Source organism: Trachurus japonicus, chromosome 19, assembly GCF_045865225.1.
Source record: "Trachurus japonicus isolate A0001 chromosome 19, Traja_1.0".
NCBI lineage: Eukaryota > Metazoa > Chordata > Actinopteri > Carangiformes > Carangidae > Trachurus > Trachurus japonicus.
The window spans coordinates 22,479,910-22,507,239 of NC_140925.1; the positions used below are offsets into that span (position 1 = coordinate 22,479,910).

Consider the following 27,330-nt stretch of genomic DNA (forward strand, 5'->3'; position numbering starts at 1 on the left):
GAAGCTATTTTTGTAAAAGTAGAGAAACCATCCCTCAACAGGGGAGGTGGCCTGAGACACCACCTATCTCCAATTTACAATGCTGCCCTTTCATCCCTTCCCAGGAGATTCAACAATCTAGCCTCAAAGAACAACCACTGTTCACAAGTGGCAAGTGGCTCCAACGACTGTCGTTATAACACAATAGGGCACTAACGAAGTCGAAACCAACCTTCCATCAAAGGCAGTCATTTAAACGACTGTCGTTGGCACTTGGAGCACAAATGGGAACCAGTGACATCATCACCCTTGTGAACGCCCACACAAGAGGTTAAATAGTGAGTCTCCACACCAGATAGTTGGACCAGTCCCAGCCTGGTCAGATGCGTACATGAACTGATGAAGCCTCTTGGATGAGAGGTGAAACGTCTTCCTAGACAAATAACTAAGTCCAGTTGCTTTCGATTTAACCTCCTTTGAAATACTATGACCTGGGCAAATGAGAATATGCACCGGCTCATTACAAAATGTTCTTATCTGAAGCCTCAGGTCAGGCATTTCCAGTCTGATCTTTGGTTGGATTATGGCCGAGCACAAGCGCCAGATGGACATAAAATAATGAAATCTTCAAAAACCTTTGATTAAGCATTTTAGTAATCTACCATGTTACTTAGCATTGGAGGCAGTCTCTTGGATGCTCAGCTTTAGATCCAGCGAACTCTCCACTTTTAACCTGGCAGGCAGTCAAGGACAGGAGGTTGGCACTCTGGGCCTGGATCATTAGAGACTGGTTGTACTGAAGCATTTGAGGACCGCAGTATTATTCAAGACTGGACCGCTATGTTCAATTTATGTGGAAAATGGAATGAACTGATCAAAAGCACAAGCTTAAAATTCGACTTGGAAACATTTTCAATCACAAACTAAGCTGAAGACCTCCTTTCAGCCTTCTCACACAGTAAAATATACAGTAGGCTACATCAGTTTACATAGTTTCTATCTTCAGGAAGAGATAAAAGTTAAGCTAAGATAAGATAAAAAGCCTGTATGTGCTTCTGCAAAGTGGTTGATGTATTTTAACACCATAAATGAGATAAACAGTGCTAGTAAAATGACCAAAATAGCAATAAACACTGGCACAAATGGTGCAAAAGCAAGGGCTGTGATGTTTATATGTTTGGACTGATTTTAAGTCAACAGTGTGAAACTTAAATACCCAATGGAAAAAGCTTGAAGTTATGAGTGGAAAATGTCCATATCTAACCCATGTCCTGCTGCCATATTTATCTGTAGGTATTTTAATGAAAGCTACAGTACACTCTTGTAGTTGTGGACAGGATGATGGATGTACTATAACGAACTGTAACTATGACTACAGGTCACAAGTATTCACAGTAAGTCTGAGAAGGGTTTATGTTGACATCCATTAATCTAGGAAATAAAGACATTGTTGACTACTGGGAAAAAAGCTCCTGCAAAGCCGAAGTACAGCCGTGGAGACTTACTGACTATTATATCACAAGGACTTCACAAGTGTGTGATGAGCTCCACCTGCTGACGACAATGTGCTTTACATGTTCTGGGGAAATTACACTATTGTATTGTATTGTAAGATGATGCTCTATATATCTATAATATGAGTAGTAGAATTTGTGTTTGTTCTTTTTTTGAAAATGGTCCTATAATTGATTAAAGAGGATGTTCGTTTTTTTAATGTTTTTTTTCCTTGTTGCAGTTATTTCATTGTCAAGCTTAGTTTTTGTGACATTGAAGATCACACTATTAAAAACGGACAACAGCTTTTTATTTTTTGAGGTTTTATGTAAAATAGATCAAATTCCCTTCTTCCATTAAACAGATATTTTATGAAAAAGAAAAATCAAAAAGACTGACATTTCTTTCATGACATGCATTTTTAGACAACATCAAACATCCAATGTGTGAGATGAAAGGTAATAATAAGATTCATCAAATAAAAGGAAATCCAAAAGGATTTGAGGGATAACTAGATTTTTTTTGGTGAGGTTTTAATTTTCTCACTAACCCATGTTTTATAACCTAAAACATTAAAATGCAGATTTAATATGACATGTAGACACTGTTTGAGTAGAAATACTGTTTAAAAGGCTTTTTTCCTGTTAGTTCTGTAAACCATCCTCTGTAGTACCCAGAGACACTATGGAGAATCAGTGAGGTTTCAATGGGGTCAACTCAATCCAGTCTGAAAACTGGTACTGGTAACAAAAATTAAAAGAAAAGAAAGAAAGAAAGAAATGTTCACGAGTTGATTGAACGAGATCGCACAGGGTCGTCATCCTCGTCGTCATCTTGCTCTTCCTCTTCCTGGTTGAGTGGCTCTCTGTCCGAGTCCTGCACAGCCTGCGCTGACCTCTTAGTCGTCTTGTTCAGGGTCCCGCCCTGTAGCAAAAACAAATATTAACTCAACACACTGTATGGTCAGCTGACAAATGACACACAGAATACACTGTGTATTAAAAAAAGTGTACAGGAAGTCTGCGAGATGTCTGACCTGTCTGTGGTCAACAATGTTGAGCAGCACTGAGGTGACGATGCAGCTGATGGTGTTGGCCAACATGAAGATCATCATCCTCTGCCAACGCCATAAAGGTATCTTTGTTTCACTGCAAACAAGATGAAAAACATGATAGATCAACTAGAAAATTTCCTCTCGGGAAATTTTGAATGGGCCACGGGAGCTACTGCGGGTTGTGCCATCTCTGTCAACATGGGAATCAAACCCACGATCTTAAGGTCAAGACAGAGCTGATCAGACAGACACATGATCATCTTTCTATAAGCACTGATATGGAGGAGCTGTAACCACATTAGGTTAACTGTGTGTGTGTGTGTGTGTGTGTGTGTGTGTGTGTGTGTGTGTGGGTGTGTGTGTGTGTGTGTAACTGTAATCACATGAAGCTGGCTCTAGAGTCTGTGTGTGTGTGTGTGTGACTGACTTGACACATAAGCTGGGTTTCCATCCAAGTCGTATCGAATTTAAAAGCGGATTTTGTGAAAATGCGCAAAAAGCAAAGCGAATTTATGCCCGTTTCCATTCATTAGTGTTTTGCGATTAGGAGGAGTGCACCGTGAGATTACGTCATAAGAGAGCGTGACTGTATCCAACAGTTGACACTCAGCTGACACTCAACATCATGGACAATTTACGTACTTTCCGGACTATAGACGCACCTGTATAATCCGCACCAGCTACATTTTAAAAGAAAATACATATAGCCTATAGGCCGCACTTGAATATAAACTGCAGGTTTTCATGTTGTAACATGAGATATTTACACAGAAAGACAGTAGGAACTGTGACAGTCCGCTCGCTTTTCCGCTGTTTTGGTTATGCTCCTCTCCTCCATGTGCATCTGTTTACATACGAAGCCGGTGAAAAATCAATAAGTTACATAACGATGTTACGGCGTGTGTTTGTGTAGTCTTAACCGTCATAAACAAAAGATTATGGGTTACGGAGCGCGTTTGTGTTGCAGTGCAGAGACGAGAGCTGGGAGACCGGGGCGTCGCTGGGTGAAGTCCAGCAGCTTCACCCACAAACTCTGCCTCAATTCGCATAATCTGTTTCCATCACAAAAACTCGCATTTCCTTTATTCGATACGCTGACAAATCCCCCCCCTCCAAGCGTATAAACTTTTATGCGCATTTACTGCCTTTATTCAAATTTCTGGCGTTTCCATTCAAGTATTTATGCGCATTTTCACAAAATGCGCATAAGAAAAGGTGGATGGAAACCCAACTATAGTTAGTTAGTAGCTGCATCCTGTGTCAGTCTGATTTAGCTGTGTCTGTGTTTATAAACATTTAAACGAGCGCCAGGTGGATTGTTTATGAAGTTAACGAGCTCTGGCCTGAGGATCAAAGAGGTTACCACGGCGATAGGGGCCCCCGCAGGCTGAGACAGACAGAAACGTGGAGAAAAAGAGCCATTTTCTGCCTCTGCACCGGTCTCACATTTAGGCTTAGCATGACAAAACGGTAACTCCTATCAGAACAAAACACAGATTAACGTTGCTCTAAGGACTTACTGAAAATTTTGGTACGATTTGGTGTTTCTACAGTAAATATTTTGGCGACGCTGGCAGTTTTAAAACATCAGGCCGTTCTGCTTCTCTCAGAAAATATTTGTATTGGAGTTTGCCCGGGCACTGGTCTCAACAGCTATGAAATAGCTGTTGAGACCAGTGCCCGGTGCGATTGCCCGTGGCCCTAACTAGGAAAAAATCTACTGTTACTACTGTTATTGTGCTATTTCATAGCTGTTGGGACCAGTGCCCGGTGCGATTGCCCGTGGCCCTAATAAGGGTATATTACAGTAAATAAAACATGAACCATCAGTGCAGTGGAAGGATAACTACCTAGACTTGGTGCCTAAAATCTGTCCAACCACCAGATTGGACACCCCAATCCCGACCATCTGGATGGAGGTGGCCAGACCCATGGCCGTTCCCAGGGTGGCTTGAGGCACCACGAGGGGAATAGACGGCCACATGCTGGCCTGGGACACAGAACAGAAACATAAAAAGTCAAAGCCAACATACATAACGGTGAATAAAATGACATGGAAGGATTAGAAACTATAACATGCACTAGATACAACGTGTTATCATTGTTAGTTTAAACCATTACAGTAATAATTAGTGAAATATACAGCATTCCTGATCTACAAAAAGTGTAATATTAAAGTATTAGCTGTGTCTGTTTGAGCTGAACTCACAGCAGCGAAGGAGTAGGTGACTCCTAACCAGATGGTGGAGACCAGAGGAGGGACGAAGGTGAAGGCCAGGAGTCCAAACACAGGCAGCGTGAGGACGGCACAGAGCAAAGCGAAGACGCCCCGCAGACCGACATAATCCTAAAAACACACACACAACACAAGAATTCACATGTCTCTACTCATTTTACACCTACAAGAGGCTTTTTCACACTTTTGAAACAGTTTTAGGAAACAGATACTCACAATGAGAATGCCCACGCTGGCTGAGAGGACCAGAGAGCTGTCGTAAACGGCCCCGGCAATATAGGCCGCCTCCTTCTGACTGTAGCCACTGTACTTATCCTGAATGAATTTACTGGACAGGAAAAAATACACAACGAATGGGTCGGTGTCTATGTTAAAACAGACAGAGTAGCATCAATATATCTCTTTGCAGACCCAAAGTCTCTCTCTTTGTGGACAGAACTAGCTTTTCAGAAACACAATTCAAGTATATGCACATGCTGATAACTCTACCTGGCATCTGCAATGAACGGGAAGATGCCGTTATAGAAGAACATGATGGTGAGGACCAGGAGCCAGTATCTTAGCGACAGCAGCTTCACATCCTGAATCCTCTGCACACACACACAGAAACAAATGGATTAGTCCATACGATCACTTGACACACTGCAGTGCACACTATTACACAAACCAGGAAAAGGTCAGATAAAAGGTGTGATGTTCTTCGTACCACTTTACGAGATTGCTCTTGGATCGCTCCATCCAGACCCAGCTGCTTCATTCCGACTTTATCCAGGCCACTGACTATGACGGCAGATACAAAGCCCAGCACGCATAGCAGGGCACCTAGAAAACAAAGCATTCAGTTGTATATAATATTGCAATAAAATACTTTTAAGTCATGCCATAAACCTTAGGGATTATCACATACCGCCCCAGAGCGTCCACTGCATGCCATATTTTTCTTCAAACCTCTGCGTGAGGAAGAAGTTCAGGACTGAACCCAGGCGTGAGAAAGCGAGGGTCAGACCGAAGGCCAAGGCCAGCTCCTTCCCTTTGAACCAGAAAGCTGTGATGCGGTTCTGAACAACTAAAAAAAAACAAAAAATGGGAGATGATGATGAGTACACGGTTCAGGAAGATTCCTCAGTGACAGTGGAGAGAGTTTTGTGTGTCTGTGTTTCGTAAGGTGGTGGACTTACTGGTCAGGGATCCATTGCCCGATCCAAACAGCAGTCGGCCTGTGAGCATCAGCGGCAGCAGATAGGGAGTTCCTTTGAAGTGGGAGCCCAGTGCAAACAGGGACGAGCCCAGCACGCACAGGAAAGAAAACAGAAACACCCCAACTGCACAGAGGACCACAAAGAAATTGACAACCGCTTTTAATCTTTCGCTTGATTAAGCAGACTTGCAAAAGATGTAAACATAAACTTACAGCGGTTTCCTAATTTGTCAATCAGGAATCCTGCAATAATCACCACTACTGCATTCCTGTTGATAGGAGAGCAAAAAGACAACTGAGGTGATACTCTGATAAGTATATGCACAGCTGAGTCAAAGTATATGTGTGTTTCCTTACGTCCAAGCATAAATGGCATAGAGAAGATTGTACTGCTGAGGGCTCATCCCCAGTCCCTCCACACAGTCCACTGTCCCATTGATCACCGTTGCATTGGGACATGTCAGATTCTGTCGGAGAAGACACAAATAATCACAGACTGACAGAGCTGGGAATCCTGACGTGTAACTACAGCTGTGCAATGTGGAGTGAATAAGATGAAATCATTTGATGCTGATGCTTTGGACTCTTCTACTTACCCCCTGGAACTGATCCTGCAGGACACTGGGGATGTCGAAGCAGAAGTAGGAGCCAAATGTCAGCAGGCAGTTGAAGAACAGCACCACAAAGCGGTAATATGCTGTTAAGAATAACACAGAATGGGAATAAAGAGAGTGTTGTGACTTGTTCTTCTGGCTGTTCTACATAGAGGTGGACAAGAAGGGACATGGATGGACAAGAGGATTTACTGACTGACACACACCTGAAATTCAACATAGCAATGACACAAAAATTATTGACATTTATTCTTGTCATTTTGCACAGTTTAAAGTTAAAAACTGTAGAAAGAAAATGATAAGAAAAAACATCTTGAGTAGAGGGGAGCTAGTTAATTTCCCTCCTTAACTTTTTTCCTTTTCCTTTTCAATGAAAGCCTTCGTGTTGACTTTACTGCAGAGTTATCTCAGACTCCGTCATTGTGTTTTGTCACACTTACACATTCCTAAGACAGAAAGTTACTACTAACCTCGAGTTTCTAGTTATTTCCCTATTTAGTCACATGAAACCAGTGTAAAATGCTGAGTCGGTCGTTCAGTGGCCCAGTTTTTCAGGGAAGTAGCCTAGGCTACATCGTAGGTTCACGAGACTGAGGTCTGGTTTTCTAGCTAAGCGGTTCTTCAGTAGCTAAAGTAGCGAACATGAGAGAAATAGCACCATGTCATTAACACGTACCTTTCTCTGCCGGCTGCGTCATATTGAGGAGAAAGAAGAAGAAGAACAGGAGGACGTTGCTATAAAATAAAACCTCCAAATCTCATCCTGTGTTGTTGTTTACAAACCAGACTAGAGCAGCAGCAGTGGTGTGTTTCTGCTCCTCTGGGCTGAGTCCAGTCCGCTCACCGCAGAGCTATAAACCACATGGATCGATCTGTTGTTGTGTAAGAGCGGGAGGCGACGGTTTGGAAATCTACGCACACAGACGCTCCTCTTTTTTTTCCCCTTGAAACTTTATTTATATATTTAAAAAATGTTTGCATTCATGAAATCGTACAAAATACAAATGAAAGTCAGACTACTATTTGAAATGAATGAACAACTATTAATCAATCGACATTTTTTGGAGTATACTACTGTTGTTTTTACGTTTTAATTTAAAACAAATCAAAAACGTTATATTATTGTCGAAAAAGTGGTCGAAAAGAGTGGTCAGGAGGACAGAATTGTAATCCCTCTTTTTTTGCAATGATTATGATGATGTGCAAAGGAGACTGTTGTACTGTCAGTTCTCTTTATAAGAAAATCTATATTTATTTTATGCCAGTAGAGTGTTCTTTTCTACATATTTTAGGACAGCATGGCTGAACACTTTATTCTCATCTGCAGCAGCAGCTTGATTAATGTGTATTAAACTATATTTCCATAAAACAACATATGTCCATCATCATTTCCCCATAGCAAATAAAATTGTGTGATTCATTTGAGATTATTTGTGATTAATTATGGACACTCGTATAATTAATGGCTGAATATGAATATTTTTAATTACCTGCAGCATAGCTACATACAGCATCTCGTAAAAGTTTCCTTCATAGTAAAGTGGTAATATATGAAGCGCGTATTAGGACACTTGTCCCTCGGCGGACACCGTACTGACTGGAGATATAAACAAAGGCTGGTTGCTCCCATTTAAAGATTGGCATGTGTTTCATAAACTGTGTATTCACGTTGCTGGACTATGTCTTGGACTTAGAAGATGTCTGTGTTGCGCAGAGCTAAAACATGGGACATATCTGAATCTGAGGAGGAAACTGACACCGAGATAAAGTCTGATTTAAACAATGATAAGTGCAATGAAGAAGCAGCTGTCAGCAAAGTCTCGGATGAGGATCTGAGCTCTCACCTCAAACGTAAAACCTCGTCTCCAACAAAAAGTGAGTCCAGTAGTCAAACTTGTTGTTTGCCTCCTCCGCGGCCGGAGGGCTCGGGCACACCGAGTCCTGCGAGGAAGCGCCGCAGCAAGGAGGAGATAGAGGCGGATAGAGAGAAAACCAGGGAGAAGAAGGAGGAGAGAGAGAAGCAGAGAGCAGCCAGAGCCCAGGAGAAGGAGGAGAGGAGGCAGGAGCAGCAGAGGAGGAGAGAGGCTGCGGAGAACCTCAAGAGTCTCAGGCCGGAGAACTGCCTCAAGTGTCTCACCGTCTGCATTGATCCAGGTGAGCAGGTTCACCGGTGCTGCCTTCAGGTGCCGTCGGAAACCTGACCATCGACTATATGGTCACTATGTCAAAACAAATTATGCTTGTCAGTGTTTATGATCCGCTTATGTCATCAATGTGAAATTGTTGCTCAAGTTGCTCATGTTTCTGATGCAGTGGCACTTTGTTACTCTGTTGCTCTGATGTTGCATGTTGTCTTGTTATGTGTATCTGCTTATGCGTATGGGAGCACTTACATATGTAGGTATGCGTGCATATACAGTATGTGTTTGTAATCCAACTTCCTGTGAGCCTGGGATAAGGTGGGTGGGGTTTGGGGGGCTGTTGAAGTCCGAGAGCAGTGTGCTTTGTGTCTGTTGTGTGTCATTGTAGTAGTATGTCCTTGTGTTATTTTTTTATGTGGGACCCCCTCGAAAACGAGATGCTGCATCTCAAGGGGCTATCCTAAATAAATTGAAATAAAATGGTTGATATACATGTATGTTTAGATGGTAAAAGCCAGTGTGGTTCTCTGCAGCTCTTCTGCAACAGGATGGCTCAGACATCTTGCTGGACACTCTGGCTGCATACGAGTGGAGGTTTAGCATTGAGAGTCAGCAGCTTCCTCACAGCATCACCTGGACCAGAGACTCACCCCAGGTAACACTGACACTAAAATTCACCTTCCCTCAAGGTTTTGTTGGGTGCAGGGCTAAGACCAATGCTCATATACTGTATGAATGTTTTCATTATGTTACATCTGTAAAGTGAATATGAGTATTAGATTTATTTATTTTTTTAGAAAATTGTCTGTTTGTTTGTCTTTAGCAGGGAGAGGGAGGGAGGGGCTCAGTGGAGGAGGAGCAGGTGGTGCTGCTGCTGGGTCTGACTGACTTCATGGACATGGTGATCTCTGTGAAGAAGGTAAGCAGCCTCTCAAGTTGTAATGAATGAACTCTGTGGACTCTGACTTGTTGTGTTGTGAACTGCATTGTTGTGCTTTCTTGCTGCAGATGCTGGACAGTGAAGGGGAGGAGACGGGGCCGGGGGCTTTTCTCAGCCCTCTTTTTGAGTTTCTCAACCGTCACGCCAAGAAGGTCGTCACTGTCTGGGTGACTGACTCTCAATCTGATTACAGGTCAGTGTATACTTAATTCATCATGTGCTTCTTTATTCTCAATGTGCTCATCTCTAGTGACGACACACCTCTTAGCTTTGATGTAATCAGTCTGACCTGTCCTGTTTGTCCTTTAGCCACAGGACAACTGCCTGTAGTCTGCAAACTGTGTTGGGGATGGAGAATCTTGATGTTGAGGAGGTTTGTTTACTTTGAATCTTCATCATCTTCACACCGTAACTGTCAGAATTTCCATCGTGTAATGGTGTTCACTGTCCACAGACCATTACATCATTTCTTTGTCTGTCCAGGTTCTTGTTTACCTCCAGCTCTGCAAGAACATCTCACTGGTCTTCCTGGACGGATGGGAGGAGGTCACCAACCACGTGTGTGCCGTCACAAAGGCCTTATCAAAACGCCCCTTCAAGTATGCACCTGCTCTAAAGCTTCACTGGCCTGTTAAAGGGATATTTCAACATTTTGGCAAATTGGCCCATTGCCATAATCGCTATAGTCATAGCAGTAGGTTCGTTACCTTTAATTGTCGGTGTAAGCTATTTTTAGAACGGCGGAGCAGAGCAGCAGGCTGCTCAGAGCTACGCTATGGAGGCTAAAGGAATTTCTTGGTTTCCCTCATCAAACTCATCAAATACAAAATCCCAAAACTCCAAAACGCTGTCGTGGACAAGTTGTGAGCTGCACATTCACCACGCTATGAGATAATAATGGAACAGAGTCGTTTTTGAGGTAAATGCAGGGTAAATACAGAGTCTGCTTGCTGAAAAACTGTCCCTGAACGCAACGTGCATCAGCGGTTTTGCATGAATTTACCCCGAATCTACCTTCGTTCCGTTATTGTCTCATAGCGTGGTGATTGTGCAGCTCACAACTTGTCCACGACAGCGTTTTGGAGTTGTTGGGTTGTGTATTTGATGAGTTTGATGAGGGAAACCAAGAAACTCCCTTAGCCTCCATAGCGTAGCTCTGAGCAGCATGCTGCTCTGCTCCGCTCCACTGTTCTAAAAATAGCTTACACCGACAATTAAAGGTAACAAACCTACTGCTATGACTATAGCGATTATGGCAATGGGCCAATTTGCCAAAATGTTGAACTATCCCTTTAATTATCGGTGCATGTTGTTTTGAGATCCACAGGGCAGAGATGCAAGCTGCTTAGCGAACACGATGGATGTGAACGGTTCAGGTCCCCTGTCCCTCAAAACTAATCAAATATCCAACAACTCCAAAACAATCTTGTGGAGGAGTTGTGACCTGCACATTCACCACGCTATGAAATAATAATAGTCCAGTCATTTTATGAGAAAAGGTTAAACAAATTGCAACAGAAGCAAACTCATCTGATTTTGTATCCTCAGCATGTCCTGAGTGAGGGAAAAAAAGCCCCGAAGAATCCCATTAGGGGAAAGTTTCGAAAAACACCCAAACATATCCCATTTATACGCATATAAAAAAAAAAATTCACGTGTATAGGGTAAAATTTTTAACCTTTAGATATCTCCATGAAAATTACTGAGTTGATTACTTACATTAAGACAAACAAAAAATGTATTACAAGTTTTTTGAAATTCTTTGTTAACATGAGCAAATTTGCATACATTTGCATAAATTCCACCGTTTTGACAGCACATGTATATATGAAGTTGCTGTGGTGGTACCGGCATGAAAATTGGAATGAGTTGACTCCATCGGTCAACCGACAAGTTGACCACTTTAAATTTCAAGATGACTGCAATTTTTCAAGACAGCCACATCCTTAGTAGAGCAGGTATGACATGCTCCGTCTCTATTAATGCTCATGGGTAGTCTTTGGTTCCATTCCTTAAGTTTTTTAACTGTAATATCATATTACAGTTAAAAAATGTCTTGTTCAATCTTGTTAACATATTATATGTTAACAAGATTGAACAAGACATTTTCACCTGCTCTACTCAATGTTTAGATCAGGTGTTGTATGTATGCAAATTAGTCATACGTAATTAGATTATGCACTGTTTGCTCATGTCATACCTGCTCTACTAAGGATGTGGCTGTCGTGAAAAATTGCAGTCATCTTGAAATTTGAAGTGGTCAACTTGTCGGTTGACCGATGGAGTCAACTCATTCCAATTTTCATGCCGGTACCACCACAGCAACTTCATATATACATGTGCCGTCAAAACGGTGGGATTTATGCAAATTTATGCAAATGTATGCAAATTTGCTCATGTTAACAAAGAATTTCAAAAAACTTGTAATACATTTTTTGTTTGTCTTAATGTAAGTAATCAACTCAGTAATTTTCATGGAGATATCTAAAGGTTAAAAATTTTACCCTATTCACGTGAAATTTTTTTTTTATATGCGTATAAATGGGATATGTTTGGGTGTTTTTCGAAACTTTCCCCTAATGGGATTCTTCGGGGCTTTTTTTCCCTCACTCAGGACATGCTGAGGATACAAAATCAGTTGAGTTTGCTTCTGTTGCAATTTGTTTAACGTTGACCCCTTTTTTGGCCTAAAATGACTGGACTATAATGTAACATTACAAAACAGAGTTGTTTTCGAGGCAAAGCAGCCGGAACTACATTCCAGACACGGCTGCTGTGCAAAGTGCAAGTAGTTCCGAGTATTTGCTTCAAATTATACCTAATTATTTCATAGCGTGGTGAATGTGCAGGTCACAACTTGTCCATGAGAATGTTTTGGAGTTGTTGGATTGTGTATTTGATGAGTTTGATGAGGGACAGGGGACCTGTACCATTAATCTCTATTGTATTCACTGAGCAGCTTGCGTCTCTGCCCTGTGGATCTCAAAACAACATGCACCGATAATTAAAGGTAATGAACCTATATAGTAGAGTAGAGTAGAGAATACTTTATTCATCCCGAAGAGGGAAATTCATATTAGTGTAGTAGCTCACATGACAATGACACAAAAAAGAAAGAAAGATGGAGCAGGGTCGCCGGATGGAGCAGGGCCGCCGGATAGAGCAGGAACCGCCGGGTGGAGCAGGAACCGCCGGGAACCGCCGGATGGAGCAGGAACCGCCGGGTGGAGCGGGAACCGCCGGGTGGAGCGGGAACCGCCGGGTGGAGCAGGAACCGCCGGGAACCGCCGGATGGAGCAGGAACCGCAGGGTGGAGCAGGGCCGCCGGGTGGAGCAGGACTGATGGTGAAGAGGCAGCTGGGTGGATCAGGATCATTGGTGGAGGGGCCAAATCATTTTGTTTATCTGCCCCACTACTATATTCCTCCATCTTGCAGCAAGGAGAGAGGAGCCGTCCACCACCGCTGCTTTCCTGGTCAGTGAAGGTGCCATGAAGTGGATGATCCAGGCCGTCCAGAATTGCCTCCTCCTTCTTCAGTGCTCTAGTGCCTCAGGATGTTTAGTCTGTATCCTAGCAACAACTTCATGGAGAACTTCAGATGGAACTTAAGCAGTTGCCATTAGGTGGGATGTACACAAGTGTTGTTATGATTCGAAAAAATAAAATAAATGTCTACTTTCTGAGTCTTCACCAATATCTCCAGCTCTTCATCACTCTTGTTGGGCAGAGAGTTGATATTTCCAATGATGACTGACCTCAGAAAGGACTGATAGGACATCTCCACCTCCAAGCCTTTAACTTTGCACCAGCAGCAGCACAACAACCACCACAAAAGCACCTCTTCAGATCATCTGAGGACAGGATGGTGGTGTCCTCCAGATCTGTCCATTTTCAATGAAAGAAGCTCATCTCTGAAGAATCTCTTCTCCCCAGAGAAGCATCCATCAGTAGATAAATGTTGAGTAAAAACTCAAAAACTCAGAGCTACCAGACTTTGCTGCTCCCAGTTGAAGCGCATGTTCCGGAAAGGGACCAGATTGAAATCCATCAAAATCGGCCCACTGGCGGTTTAAATCTGGTCACTACCGGTTTAGACAGCCATTTTGAATTTTGAAAATGTCAGAAATGGATTCAGCATCATCAATAACCCCTAAAACCACTCCAATATTGCCCAGATCAGCCAAGTCAATTTTGCGGAAATATTGCCCATATAGGAAACTATGGTAATTTATGCTAATTATGTAAATTGTGCTAATTGCCCAATATATATAAGTTAGCATCCGGCAGTTTCTGAATACTGGGGACCCATACTATATATTTCTAACATAAAACTTTGGGGTACTCAACATTTCCGGGTTCACAATGGGGCCCTATGGGCTGGCAAGTAGACTAATAGGGATTATGGCAATAGGCGAATTTGCCAAAATTCTAAACTATCCCTTCAAACCAAATATACTTGCTAACTTTAACACCACATGATACTGTTCTTGAATGTCTGTGCAGGCTCCTGACAGAGCGGTCAGAGCTTCCCTTCTGTGTGGACGGGTCGTGGGCGAGCGGGGCGCGGGTAGAGAGGGACGGCTCAGGACTCATCCAGGTCTGGAGCAAACAGATCCAACAGCTGAACAGAGTCAGTCCTGCTGTGGCCTCCACTGTGACTGCAGCCTATCCCTCTCCTCAGCTGCTGCTGCAGGTAGACCTCACTTCTCCTCAACACGGTCACGCACAGAATAGACTCAGAAAAATCACTTTTAAAAAAATCTTTTCTTGAAATTCCCATTGTTGTTGTACTTTTTAAGGCGTACCAGGGCTTGGAGGAAGAGGAGAAGAGGAAGGGGCTGCTGACCGGTCTCATAGTGAAGACCGGAGGTAAAGAGAGACGTATTGGACCAGAGATTTCAGCCAGAGTTTACCGCTGCTTCACGGCCCAGAACCCCCAGCTGGTCCTGGACTAATTTGTCCACTTGACAATGAGATGAATGTGATGTCAGCAAGGATCCATCCCGTCTCTAATGACACTGTGTCACCACTTGGCTGCTAACATATAAATGTTGATGTTTACAAGCTAAATATACGCCTCAGATATCATGTTCACCCACCAGTTAATAACTATTTATACTCATCTGAGCTTGTGCAGCTTAAAGACTAGAACATGTTTATAGAATATATTTTGTAAAAAATGAAGTAACTACACAATGTTGACTATTGTGTTCTGTAAGCTGCGCTCCATTGTATGTATGATATTATTTGTATATGTTTGAACTTGTATATTAAAATGAGCTGCAATGAAGGGTTTTTCTATTTTATTTTATAGAATCACCTGAGTAAGAAAATTCATAAACAAAGCATAAATGTACAAAGAAAAATGCTTAGTAACAAATACTCTTATATGCATGAACACAACCACTGTTGGTATTCAAACCAGACAGTGATTACAAAACACATTTACAAAAAAAAATCATTTCCAAAGTATCAAAAGCAACTCCTGTCCCCTTGAGTCTATCCCTGCGAATAACAAGGGTGTCTTTTTTTTCTCTTTTCCTTTTTTTTATGTGTCAGAGTCTTATTTGGCAAACATCAGGCCTTCCAAAGACAGTGACCGGCTTACCTTATAGATAATATTAAAAAGAATAACAGCAATACACAGTATATGGCTCTTATTAGCCTTATGAAATTGGCTATAATGAGAATGAATAACCTCTTTGTCACTCTAACGTGTGAACTGCATTTAATGTGTCACACACACTACAGACTCACTTAGGGATGTCACGATTACTTGTTTTTACAATTAATCGCGGTTTTAAATGCCACAATTAATTAATTGTAAAGATTCTTAAATACTGTCACTTTCCAAAAAAGATTATGTTGGAAACACAGAGGCAGATGTGCACAAAAGTTAAGGTAAACAAACAGACAAACAATTAAAATAAACTTAAACATTTGGTATACAGTAGATGACAATTAATTATTTGAATATTTAAAACACTTCCCCTGGTGGATTAATAATTGGTTATATATGAATAGTAGATACTTAAAATATATAGTGTAAAAATTTGTAATGTAATTATATTTTGACTGTATTTGATTTTACACATTCATATGTTGTGAAATTAATTAATGCATAATAATCATGATAATCGTAATACCGTGATTATTTCTCTGACAATAATCGCACAAAGAAAATCTATAATCGTGACATCCCCAGACTCACTCCCTGCTCCCCATTCACTGACAAAGATGTCTGAATGACATTGCTAGATTAAAAAAAAAAAAAAGTAGAAACAACAATCCACTTATATATCCACTCCATAATGGCTAAAAGATGAGATTGCTCTTTTTCTCCATGATTTCCAACAGGAGATGCTGATGGCAATAGTAGAATAGCTGTGTGCCAAATACTAAGAACTAACATTTTGACTAGTGTGTCATGTCCAGCGGCATCTTTTGCACTGGTACTCCTCGGGCTCAGAGCAGCAGCTTTCGTAGTCGCTGCTGGGAGGAGTTGGGGGGCAGCGGCAAGTGCAGGGTTGAGTTTGAGGCGATGTCTGACAGGGGCACTGGTGCGAGACTGGGTCGGGAAACGGACTGCTGCAGGGGCTCGGAGAGGCGCAGGCACTCAGGCTGGAGACCGGGCTCATGATGGGGCTGGGGCTGGGGCTGGGGCTGGGGCTGGGGCTGGGGCTGGGGCTGGGGCTGGGGCTGGGGCTGGGGCTGGAGGGGAGGCTGCTGTCCTCGTAGAAGCCCTCGGGCAGGTCGCTGTGCTGCTCTGAGGGTTCGGGGCTGCTGCTGAGGGTGAAGACCCAGCCCAGCTGTGCGTGCAGGAGGGTGCGCAGGCCCGGGGGCAACTCCAGAGTGTTAAGCACGTCTGGGCAGGAGGGCAACATCTGACGGAGCCGGGTGCAGCAGAGGTACTGCAGGGAGGTGGGTGTGTAGCAGGAACGGATCACCTTCATGCTGCTCTTGGCTGCCGTGGAGCACACCATGGGGTAGAACTTCTTGTTCTGCAGCCTCGTGGCAGCGACACCTGTTGTAGAAGAAGAGGAGACGAGGATGAAAACACTGTAATATTACAGTGCTGTTGTCTGTTTATGAAACTCAATGAAACCGCTTCAATGAGAGGGAAATACCATAGACTGTAAAAAGAATGGACATAGCACCCGTGACGTCACCCATTGGTTTGGGGGAGTCTGTTTTGTCTCCTACTACGGGGATTTTAACTGCGCCATCTTGGATTTTAGTGGGAGTCTACTTTCCATATTTGGAGAGGTGCGGCGGTTTGCCGGCCGAGAACCCGCCCACTGAACTCGAAGCAACCAATTAACGTCCGGTAACTGTCTGCGAACCTGTCACTCAACGTAACCACTGTGGTATATTGATGAGGTGGATAATACACTACACCACCCCCCCATTTATGTACAAATTTGAAGCCTACAACAGCAGGTGCGTTTACATGCAGTGTTTTCCTCAATCTGATTGTAAATAGGATTTTTGGACCCATGTAAACGCACCTAGTGTTCACGGAGGTGGAAACTATCGGAAGAGACCAAAAACATAAAATGTACCAGGCTGTAAATGCTTTTTTAAGCTGTAAAGTCGGCTATCTTAACATGGAGGTCAATGGAGAGTCGTTCACTTCCGGTCACAGCCCCCAGAGGCCAGAGAACTGCAGCTTTTTGAACGCAGAAGTGGTCTTCACTTGTAGAACCCACACCTCCCCCCTTGGGAAATACACACCTATGCAGTGGCGGTTCTTGTAGAAGGTCAGGGTGCCATGCCAGGTGTCCAGGTGCACTCCTATGATGGAGCCTTGCCCAAATCGAGAGGAAAACTTCACTTTGTCACCTTTGTGCTGGAGAAGACCTTAAACACACACACACACACAAATACATTTTATTGAATGTCTGATCGTTTTGGTTAAAATTATCCATCCAGTTTCACAGACTCCTCTGATAACTCAAGGTCTATTGTAATCCCTGTAGTCATGTTCTAACCTGTGTAGGAGAGCCCCCAGCTGTCTTCATCATGACCAAGCAGGCTGCCAAAGCTGTATTTGAACTTCTCCAGGTTGACCTCTGAAGTCCCGACGCCCACCATCTGAACCAATCAAACAGGAGAGAACAAAACCTCAGGAGAGAGCTACTGTGGTTCTGGCTCATCAGTAAGTTATAGATTATAATGACACTTACAGTTACACTCATTTTAAACAAGTGGTTGAGAGGCACGTTCACAAGTGTTTCAGTTCACTGGAGTAGGAGTCAAGAGACTGTTACTCACCATATCGGTTCCATAGACAGGAGAGGTCATCTTGACTTCCCAGAAGTGTTGGCCCTCTGCCAGCTCCTTGGTGCCGCGTATGGCAGCTGTGCCACAGCTGTAGTCGGAGTGGAAGCTCACCTTCCTGCTGTCGCAGCTGAGGAAGGCTCCGGAGGACTTGAAGTGCTCGTCCCATACCCAGTCAAAACCTGGAAACACAACAGACATGTGCAATGTGACAACGATTTATACTTTGTAATTCATAATAAACTACATCAATGATATCATTAGTCAGTCTTTGTTGATTAGTTGATTGGTCCAGCTCCTTGGTCCTGACTGAAACATCTCAACAACTACTGAACTAATGGGAAATTTGTCAAAGATCATCGTGGTCCCCAGAGGATGTACTGTACAGTGACGTGAAAAAGTATTGTTGATGTGTCTCAACAACTATTTTAATGGATTGCAATAACATTTGTACAATATTTGTACATGTCTCGCTCAAGATGAATTGTAGCATCTGTGGTGATCTCTGGAATTACTACAGAACAAATAACAGCCCTGGGTGCATTGCCTGTACTTTGTTTGGTGCTAAATGTTAGCATGCTAAACCTGCATGGTAAACATTAATATCCTTGTGAGCATGTTAGCCTGCTGACATCAGCATTTAAATTGCACGTGGGGCGATAGACACTTTCATCCTGTTTGTACCTGTTACTAGGATATCGTCACCTGACTTGACTAGGTTCAGGGTTAGGGTTAAGGTTAGTGGAACTGTGCCATAAGACAATCAACATGTTGATTTGGTCTGTTGTCGTTTACAGCAAAAGCTGTATTTTTTACGCAGACTGAGGGTGTTCGGGGTCAGTCAGAATATTATGTTTTTATTTTATCAGGCAGTAATAGAGAGCGTTATTAGGTACGGGATAACAGCGTGGTACGGCAGTCTCTCAGTATAGTCTAAACTCTAAAGTTGCAGCACATGGTCCTTCCTTGAGTCCATCTATGAGCAGTCTGTAGTCAGGCAGGCGCGAAGGGTTTTGTCAGACCCGTCCCACATCCTTCTAGAAAACTATGAGCTCTTGCCTTCTGGTAGAAGGTATAGATTCCCTAAATGCAGACTGAATCGTTTTAAATTCTCTTTTGTACCCACATCCATCAAACTTTTAAACAGCTCTGTAGGTGGTGTACGCTGAGGCCTGGGAGGTGTGCAATAATCCTTGTTTTATTCTCTCTGGGAAGTGTGCAATAACTGATGTTCTGTTTGTTTGTTTTTCTTTTTAATCTTTTACTGGGTGTGTCATGAGTGTGTGTGTACATGTACATCTCAAACTGTCATATGTATTTTAGGTATATTTATTGTCTAAGGCAGCCTTTACCATGCACTCGAGTCCACAACAAATTCCCCCTGTGGGACAATAAAGTTTATTCTATTCTATTCTATTCTATAAAAGATTTTGAAATTGATGGCATTATTTTAGCCTTAACTATAAAACTAAGAGACTTGGTCATCGATTGCTTATTGCTGAATAAATCTTCTTCTGTGATCTGCTTTATTCAAACTGATTGATCAGCATGTAGATATGCTTCCTAAAGCTACATATATTATGGATAATGTACTTTCACATTATTATCAAGGCCTTATATTGTTATTTTATCCTGTGCAACCTCAACACCACACTTACTCTGCTATCATCAAATGGTGTAATGCTGTATTCATTAGCTTTTGCTCACCTTGATCCTCTTCCCCACAGAGGCAGTCGCTGATAAGAGTGACTCCTGGGCTGAGCTCCTCCTGTCGGTCACACTGACAGAAAGACTCCCCTATCACCGGCACCGTGCAGGGCAAGGCCACCACCTCAGAGACAGCCTGGGAACTCGCCAGGTAATCCACGTCAGACTCCAAATCGCAGATCTGGTTGGCACACACAGTACAAACGGCATCTTGTAAGTCCATAGACGTAGCCATGGTCCAGATATCTTGGCTTGGCAGCGAGGAAAGGAATTAGATCCAGGATTATACAGTATCTGACGTTTTGTCGATTGCGCCGGCTGCTGTGATGCCTTTTTGTAATCAATAAACCGTATGGTGGCGAGACACAGAAAGACAAATAGGTTGCTGAGCCTGGACTACCTTAGAGTGTTGCGTGCTCCAGTTCAAAGAGCTAAACGAGAGGGGTCACCCAAATCTTATGTTTCAAAACCTTTACACCAAAAGCTGTTCTTGGTTCCTATTGGTGAGAGAGATCATGTGTGACACTCAGTAAAATTAGACCCCTTCCAAAAATACTGGGGCTCCTTCTGGAGACCTGACCATGACCTACACACGGCCACACAGTGGAAAACTACTGGTACCCAGGTAGAAATATGATAAGCAGGGCCGTTGCTAGGAATTCTGGGCCCCCTGAAAGTATACTAAAGTGGGCCCCTGCCCCCTCACTTTTCCACTTTTTTTCATAGACTACGTATGTATTATCATTTCTTATTTAGCCTACTTTGTTTTGATGCTAATGCAGCATTACTATGAGTATCAGTCAGGGTCTAAGCAGAATAATTCAGTCATACAAAGATTAGACTACTGGGGTTTTTGTGGGCCCTACTGGGCGCTGGGCCCCTAGAGTTATCATCACCTTTCTCCCCTTTACAACGGCCCTGATGATAAGTCATACATGCTTATTATGGCTCCTCCTTGATTTTCTCCCAATTTCTACAGAGACACTGGATATAGCTCTTTAATATTGCCTGACATCAAACAAGTGATGCATGCAAGTGAATTATTTTCCATTTATACCACAAATGCATTACATCTGAACACCATCTCCTTCCAAATAACCACTTTGTTTGACCTGTTTCCATCTCCTGTCCTGTGGCCTACAAACCCCAGAGCCTCACCTGTGTTGTCGTCTGGTCTTCCCACTCCTCTCTGTCCTGTGTCTGGATCACCGCCATGTCATCTGTCTCCTGCCGTATTTCGCTCCAGGCCACATGACGAACCCGCCCGTTCCTGCCTCTTCTCAGCATGGCAGCTCTGTGTGGACAGCAGACCCAACACCTTATGACCAGCTGTTGCCTGTACAGCAGGTCGTGTTCTTTTTTAAGCAGGGTCAGCTCCAGAAACTGCTGGTTCACTGCTTATCTATTCTTTGATTTGTATCTCGAGGTCAGATTCATTTGTGACACATTCCCAGGTATATAAAATGACACATTTTCCATACCTTGCAGGCTATTCAAAAAAATAGCCTTCTATTTCATATTGAATAGGGCATTCTGGGAATTCACATCACACCAAATCAACTGAAACTAAATTGGGTCTCAATGAAATAAAAAAATATCCAACACACCAGTGATGAGAATAGATATTTTTGAACTGTTTGCAATAATTCATTTACAAAGATGAGGTTTAACTGATAAATTCTAGGGTGCTATAAGAAATTTACAGATTCTCATCATGTTACTCAAATCTCACAAGCTGTTTAAAGCTGTAACCTGTTTGACAGTTAAAATACATCAGTATGAGTGTGAATAGGAAACGTTCAGTGATTTGTTTACTTCCCTGATCTGCTGAAACTGCAAAATGTCACTGTAAAGGAAAAATGTCTAGTCTCCTAAAGACTGATCTGCTGCAGCTTGCCTATTTCTATCTGTCCCATATGCCACAGTTGGCAAGAGGAAGTGTTTCCATGCGCTTGTCTAACCTTTAAACCCAGCCCTCTGCTCTGCCACAGTGGCAGCACGTTACCTAGCTTCATCAGCACACATACAGTGACAGATAAGGTAGCTGACCTACTGACTACACTGGCTACCAAGCATACATTTATACTGATCTTTTTTCCTTCCCTAATACAAAATATGACAGAAATATCTGACAGTTTAGTGGCGCAGGACGAGGAGGAATAATTAAAACACCTTCTTGTGTTTTGTCAAAGTTTTGTAAGCTGGTTCCATCATGACACAAAACAACAAACACAGACAACCAACAACTAAGCTGTCAGTGACGCTGGGGCATTTGGGGCAAGTCCACTGACAAAAACATTATGTGAAATCTGCCTCTCTATTGACACAGTATATAGTAAAACAAGTACAATTCATAGATATCTTTGTAATACACACACACACACACACACACACACACACACACACTGTTCTGGTTCTATGACCCAGAAAACAGGGCCAAAGCACTACTGACAAATATACTCACTGTAAAAAAGAAAAGATATGTTGTGTTGAACTATTTACCACCTTCACAGACAGTAATCATTACAATCAATTGCTTCAATTGCACTGTTTTGTTTTTCTAAGAGGTTCAAGACTCACTTGTACACCTAAAAGAGAACATATTCTGGATCAACTACTATTACTTTGTCATAACGATTGGTAGAGCTTTATTGTTTATTATCTATCCTATAACTGACACATCTATAGAAGAAGAGTCTGTATTTCCTCAACATGCTGCAGCTCAACCTGATAGCATGTCACAGTTAATGCCAGCACTGAACACAGCAGCTGGTAGATGCTTGGTAAGCAGGTGCAGGAGATAAATACCAATAATTTAGATTAGTTAGTCTGGAGCTAGTCTCACTTTAATTGGGCCTTACCCTACATACTGTAAATGCCTCATTTGGATAACCTAGTCAGAACAAATGATAGTATCTTTGTCAGCCAATGTTTTGGTGGCTATGATATGAATGCAGTCTGCAGCACACACACACGCGCAGCAGTATCACACTAAAATACTGTGAATGTTTCTGTTGTCAAATTTAAGCTGTGTCTCTGTCCTGCCTGTTTTCTATTCTCACATAACTAAATCTAATAATCTATTCATAAAGTCAGTGTAATGAAACTATCTACATTTCTGATTGTAAAGCATCCTAGATAATATTAGTGAGTGCCTAAATAACTCTATGCCAATCAAATGCTCCACTGCCCACAGTCTGTTGGTTTTTCTTTAACTTAAAATCTTTAAATCACCTCAGCTACAGTGCAGCAGGGATATTTAAATATCAGAGGCAGCATGCTCTTACCTTACAGAAGTCTTCCTGTAAACTGTCTTGCAGTGGCTCATTTGAAAGCTGATGTGACTCTGGACACGATCCTGTGACAGGTGCAGTTTGCACTCTGTCCCACTTCTCAGCGACCTAGACGTAAACATTACTTCTCCACGCCCTCGTCTTGTGCTTATTGGATGGGACCTGTGTGGAGGAGTGGTTTATGTTAATTTACTTAAGTTACCTTTACCTAAATGGGGTAACAATCTGTGGAATAGGTAGCCTATGGCCTTTGCGCACATGATGTGGTGTGAGCTATAACACAGAGAGGGAAATACCCACTGTATAACTTCTTAAAATCTTATATAACAGGCTATACAGAACTTGGCATTTGACCAGGTTAACATACTGTATATAATTCAAACAGTTAAGTTGTTATTGTTTCGCTATTAAAATACGTTTATCGAATAAGATACTGAAAAAATTTAGGCTATATTTGCGTACATATTAGGTCAACAGAATAATATTAGATGTGTCGATATAAATAACGTAAAAAATAAATATTTGGAGGCAGCAATTGGCAGATTCGGTTGTAATTGCCGTTTTAATGTCCAAAAACATAGACTAATCAGAGAATTTGGACTAATGCATTTCCATTATTAAAATCATGGACATGTGGTCTTTGAATGCACCACGGCGTGCCCCGATAGCCCATTGGTGGCGTCATAAAGGGGGCGGGACTTAGCTGCGATATGTCCTGTGTGATTGGATAGAAGGAACGTGACGATAGACGGAAGTGGTCCCCGTGCTGTGTCTCCCTGTCGTAGCAAGTCCAAAATATGGAACAGAATAATGGTAGGTGAAGTTTATCGTTTACCACAGATTTTAAAGATTGTAATGAGGTTTCAGTCCGTCCAGTTACATGTTTATGTTCAGACTAGAGGTGGCATCTGGCGTGTTCTGTAATAGCTTGTTTAAGTAGTTATCAGACGCTAATTAGACGTCTGCTGAACTGTTATGTAGCAGCCTATTAATATTGTTGAATGCTTAAACGTCATTAGCCGCTAGAGAGGTTTTCTAAATTATTCTTAACATTCTTAAATTGCTACTTGTAGGAAGAGATTGTTACAGAGACGTGTCGTCTGTTATCCACAAGAAACTTTAACCCACTTTACTGTGTTGAACTTGTGAACTCGGCTGACGAAACAGAGCCCCGGTCCCTAACTGCGCCATTTCTCTCTGACCCTTGTTTGACCTGACGATGACGGTGCAGATTGTCCTCTTTGTCTGTCACACACCGAGTAGAAATAACTCTTATATGAGGCTGCTTCGCTCATGTGGTACTGAATCTCATTTTCCCTCCTTTTCATAGAGGGAAGCCTGTCCCAGGTCCGGCACGTTGTGTTGGTCCTGTCTGGGAAGGGGGGTGTCGGCAAGAGCACAATCACCACAGAGTTAGCACTGGCTTTCAGGCATGCTGGGAAGAAGGTGAGCTCAAATAACAGCTACTATGTTGTTATATAGTCAATATATATATAATTCATGTACATTTGTCCATATATTGTAATCCACTAACCATTTGCAGTCAGTGTCAGTATTATCACTCTTGTTTCTTCATTTACACATCACCTGTATTGTGTTCACTGTAACAAACCCGTGTTCATCAGGTTGGTATCCTGGACGTTGATCTGTGTGGTCCCAGTATCCCGCGCATGCTGAGTGTGGGCAGGCCTGATGTGCATCAGTGTGACTCAGGCTGGGTGCCGGTCTACACAGATGCCCAGAAGACCCTCGCCCTCATGTCCATCGGGTTCCTACTGGAGGACCCGGATGAAGCAGTGGTGTGGAGGGGGCCTAAAAAAACAGGTGTGCTATTCTCTAGTTGGAAATCCCATAGCTGGTCTCTGTGGCACTATTTATTTGAAGGGTCTGCGTACCAGTTTATTTACACTGATGCTTGAAACTCCCTCTCACATCCCCTCTTGCTCAATGTCTGATCCATCTCTGAATGTCCTGTCCCGCAGCGATGATCAGCCAGTTTGTGTCAGATGTAGCGTGGGGGGAGCTGGATGTGCTGCTGGTGGACACGCCGCCAGGAACATCTGATGAGCATTTGGCTGTAGTAGAGAACCTGAAAAAACACAGAGTGGATGGAGCCGTTCTTGTCACCACACCACAGGTAAACTACTAGACTCATAGACCCAACCATAGACATATGGACCCAACTACACGTAGTATGAGCAAGGAGACTGAAATGAAGCATATAGGTGACATGGTAAGGTTTACATTTGTCACCATGTGTAAATACTGATACAAGAAAGCAACAAAAATCATTTGCTGCTTCTGCACACTCCCTCTATAGTCAAAAGTCATGGGTGACATGAGGTGAAGTTGCTCTCATGTGTTTGCCACAGGCCGTGTCTACAGGGGACGTGAGGAGAGAGATCACCTTCTGTAAAAAGACTGGCGTACGCATCCTGGGTATCGTAGAGAACATGAGCGGCTTCGCTTGTCCACACTGCTCTGTGAGTAAACCTTCATATTACTGTTTTGAAATTGTACTTAGAGTAATTCTATTCAGGTGTGAATGGATATAGAGCTGATCAACATGTTTGTTTAGATGAACTACTTTGCCATATATTGACTAAAATAAACACATTTTTGACAAAGTTCTGACATTATTCACTCACAACTGACTTTAATTATTATTATTAACATTAGTTTTACAGTTTTATTATTTTACTTACTCACTGTTTTATTATTACTTATTTAGTGTCTTATTAGTTTACTGATCTTGTCATTATCATTCTGCTTTAGCATGTTTTTATTTGATTTAGTTATGTATGTATTTATTTCTCCTACTCCTTTTATTTATCTTATTCCGTTTTCTGCCTACACTTTCTTGTATTTATGGTTTTACCTTCATTTGTCCCAGCTCTATTTATTCTCTATTACACCTCATTTAAAAAGATGCCAGTGTTTCCCCATAAGTTTTAACTGTGAAGATTGTTCAGTCCCTGCTTTTAAATATTCCATACCTTCATGCTGTACAGTATGTGGGTGTTGGGGTTAGTGGGTATAGGGTGTTTTTATTATGGAAAGTACCTTGTGTTGCAATTTAATGCATGATAAGTGCTATAGAAATAAAGTTTGATTGATTAATTGATTGATTATTCACTTTGATATTTTTTCAGGAGTGCAGCAATATATTCTCAAAGGGTGGTGGTGAAGAATTGGCCAAACTGACTGGATCGGTGTTCCTAGGTGAGATCAATGAGACTGAATTACATGTAATGTTAGTTTGCAGCCACAAGGTGTCACAACTCACTGCGACTGCACTTTACTCCTCAGCCACCATTCATGATTCAGGAGGCATCTTGCATCACTGCCATGCTGCCAAAATGGTCGATCTGGGATTTTCCCCAATGCAGCAGCAGCAGCTTTGAAATACATCAGCGGATAGTGATACATAATTCATCAATAATTCTTGGTCAAATGAATGGATCGTTTAACAGTTTCCCCCTGAATGGCTGTCGGTCTTTATGTGCAGATCAATCTCTTGAGTAATGATGCAGCTAATTCAGCTTTTACCCCGTGGCAGTCAGAGGGCAGCTGTATCTGATGGTGCTGCACAGGAAACCACAATGTGTCACAGTTGTCGTTGAGGCAGGGATTTACAGTATTTGATAAGCCAGTGTCTCTGAGCACTCACTAGATTTTAACTATTGATTATCAGAGACCAGGATGTGACTTGAGAGCACTGTGTAGCCTATCATTGTATCAGGATTGATACTGTGAAACAACTGCAGAGCTGTTAAATGGTTCAAGTGAGCAGTCATCAACTTTACATCTCTCTGTTTCAGGCGCCGTGCCCTTGGATCCTCTGCTCAGCAGCTGTATAGAGGAGGGTAAAGACTTCGCACAGGCATTTCCAGACAGCGCCACCTTCAGTGCTATCAACAATATTACACAGACTTTGCTAGAGGGTTTCCAAACAGCCTGAGCCATCATGACTTCAATCTGTTCATAATGCCTGTTATGTTCAGGTTTCAGCACACACAGGCTCTGTGAAAAGTACAATGTAATGCTGAACTAGCTGCAAGTTTGAATATGTAATGCTTCTTATGTTTTGTTCTGTATAGTTCAATATATATAAAACATTTTACTCATCTTATGTGCTTTATTAAAAAAAAACAAAAAAACATTGTCTGCCTCTTGTGTACAGTATCTGTTCAGCACTGTTCTCCAGCCCTGTGCGGCTATCTCAATGCTGCAGCTGCAGTTCTTGAAGCATAAACCGCACTGATGAAGCCTCAGACGTCACCACAGAGGGAAACAGGAAGAGACGAAAACTGCATCAGCAATTTAGATGTTTAACAGAAATTTTAGCGACATAGTTATGTAATAAACCTTTTTATTTTTAAGTTAGTGTACT

At 42.3% G+C, this 27,330-nt stretch overlaps 4 protein-coding genes across 6 annotated transcripts; 2 read left to right on the forward strand and 2 right to left on the reverse strand.

Annotated features, from left to right (window-relative positions):
- Positions 1–1,954: 1,954 nt before the first annotated feature.
- On the reverse strand, positions 1,955–7,464 carry mfsd1l (major facilitator superfamily domain containing 1-like). Its single transcript, XM_085762381.1, has 13 exons — positions 7,252–7,464; positions 6,558–6,658; positions 6,319–6,428; positions 6,175–6,230; positions 5,942–6,085; positions 5,671–5,829; positions 5,470–5,585; positions 5,253–5,353; positions 4,980–5,091; positions 4,737–4,874; positions 4,378–4,517; positions 2,510–2,621; positions 1,955–2,397 (listed from the first exon to the last, which is right to left on the reverse strand). The coding sequence occupies exons 1-13, from the start codon at positions 7,271–7,273 to the stop codon at positions 2,257–2,259; spliced, it is 1,452 nt and encodes a 483-aa protein (XP_085618507.1). The 5' UTR covers positions 7,274–7,464; the 3' UTR covers positions 1,955–2,256.
- A 704-nt stretch (positions 7,465–8,168) lies between these two features.
- eme2 (essential meiotic structure-specific endonuclease subunit 2) lies at positions 8,169–14,898 on the forward strand. 3 transcript variants are annotated; one of them, XM_085762382.1, is made up of 8 exons: positions 8,169–8,729; positions 9,250–9,371; positions 9,540–9,635; positions 9,725–9,849; positions 9,966–10,029; positions 10,140–10,255; positions 14,161–14,350; positions 14,457–14,898. In XM_085762382.1, exons 1-8 carry the CDS (start codon positions 8,273–8,275, stop codon positions 14,610–14,612), a joined length of 1,326 nt encoding a protein of 441 aa, XP_085618508.1. In that variant the 5' UTR covers positions 8,169–8,272; the 3' UTR covers positions 14,613–14,898. The 3 variants fall into 3 exon arrangements, with proteins under 3 accessions (XP_085618508.1, XP_085618510.1, XP_085618509.1); XM_085762384.1 differs by having other exon boundaries at positions 9,987–10,029; XM_085762383.1 differs by having other exon boundaries at positions 9,543–9,635.
- A 130-nt stretch (positions 14,899–15,028) lies between these two features.
- spsb3b (splA/ryanodine receptor domain and SOCS box containing 3b) lies at positions 15,029–24,116 on the reverse strand. Its single transcript, XM_085762380.1, has 8 exons — positions 24,071–24,116; positions 22,932–23,099; positions 20,803–20,938; positions 19,645–19,825; positions 17,932–18,119; positions 17,649–17,751; positions 17,392–17,517; positions 15,029–16,681 (listed from the first exon to the last, which is right to left on the reverse strand). Exons 2-8 carry the CDS (start codon positions 23,057–23,059, stop codon positions 16,083–16,085), a joined length of 1,461 nt encoding a protein of 486 aa, XP_085618506.1. The 5' UTR covers positions 23,060–23,099; positions 24,071–24,116; the 3' UTR covers positions 15,029–16,082.
- Positions 23,681–27,066, forward strand: nubp2 (nucleotide binding protein 2 (MinD homolog, E. coli)). Its single transcript, XM_085762385.1, has 7 exons — positions 23,681–23,750; positions 24,268–24,383; positions 24,563–24,761; positions 24,920–25,074; positions 25,310–25,420; positions 26,090–26,159; positions 26,759–27,066. The coding sequence occupies exons 1-7, from the start codon at positions 23,735–23,737 to the stop codon at positions 26,896–26,898; spliced, it is 807 nt and encodes a 268-aa protein (XP_085618511.1). The 5' UTR covers positions 23,681–23,734; the 3' UTR covers positions 26,899–27,066.
- The last annotated feature ends 264 nt before the right edge of the window (positions 27,067–27,330 follow it).

What these genes read in the sequence shown, in the direction of transcription:
- mfsd1l (XM_085762381.1), bottom strand. Translation starts at nt 7,273, where the DNA reads ATGACGCAGCCGGCAGAGAAAG. An exon ending in GCAGTGGACGCTCTGGGGCG is followed by an intron (nt 5,586 to 5,670) that starts GTATGTGATAAT and finishes TTTGTTTTCTAG; the next exon opens with GTGCCCTGCTATGCGTGCTG. An exon ending in ACATTGTTGACCACAGACAG is followed by an intron (nt 2,398 to 2,509) that starts GTCAGACATCTC and finishes TTTTTGCTACAG; the next exon opens with GGCGGGACCCTGAACAAGAC.
- spsb3b (XM_085762380.1), bottom strand. Translation starts at nt 23,059, where the DNA reads ATGTTTACGTCTAGGTCGCTGAGAAGTGGGACAGAGTGCAAACTGCAC. An exon ending in TACAGGAAGACTTCTGTAAG is followed by an intron (nt 20,939 to 22,931) that starts GTAAGAGCATGC and finishes CTGTCCACACAG; the next exon opens with AGCTGCCATGCTGAGAAGAG. An exon ending in CTGGGGGCTCTCCTACACAG is followed by an intron (nt 17,518 to 17,648) that starts GTTAGAACATGA and finishes TGTGTGTTTAAG; the next exon opens with GTCTTCTCCAGCACAAAGGT.
- nubp2 (XM_085762385.1), top strand. An exon ending in TTCTTGTCACCACACCACAG is followed by an intron (nt 25,075 to 25,309) that starts GTAAACTACTAG and finishes TGTTTGCCACAG; the next exon opens with GCCGTGTCTACAGGGGACGT. An exon ending in TCGCTTGTCCACACTGCTCT is followed by an intron (nt 25,421 to 26,089) that starts GTGAGTAAACCT and finishes ATATTTTTTCAG; the next exon opens with GAGTGCAGCAATATATTCTC.
- eme2 (XM_085762382.1), top strand. Translation starts at nt 8,273, where the DNA reads ATGTCTGTGTTGCGCAGAGCTAAAACATGGGACATATCTGAATCTGAG. An exon ending in TGGTGATCTCTGTGAAGAAG is followed by an intron (nt 9,636 to 9,724) that starts GTAAGCAGCCTC and finishes TTCTTGCTGCAG; the next exon opens with ATGCTGGACAGTGAAGGGGA. An exon ending in AGAATCTTGATGTTGAGGAG is followed by an intron (nt 10,030 to 10,139) that starts GTTTGTTTACTT and finishes TTGTCTGTCCAG; the next exon opens with GTTCTTGTTTACCTCCAGCT.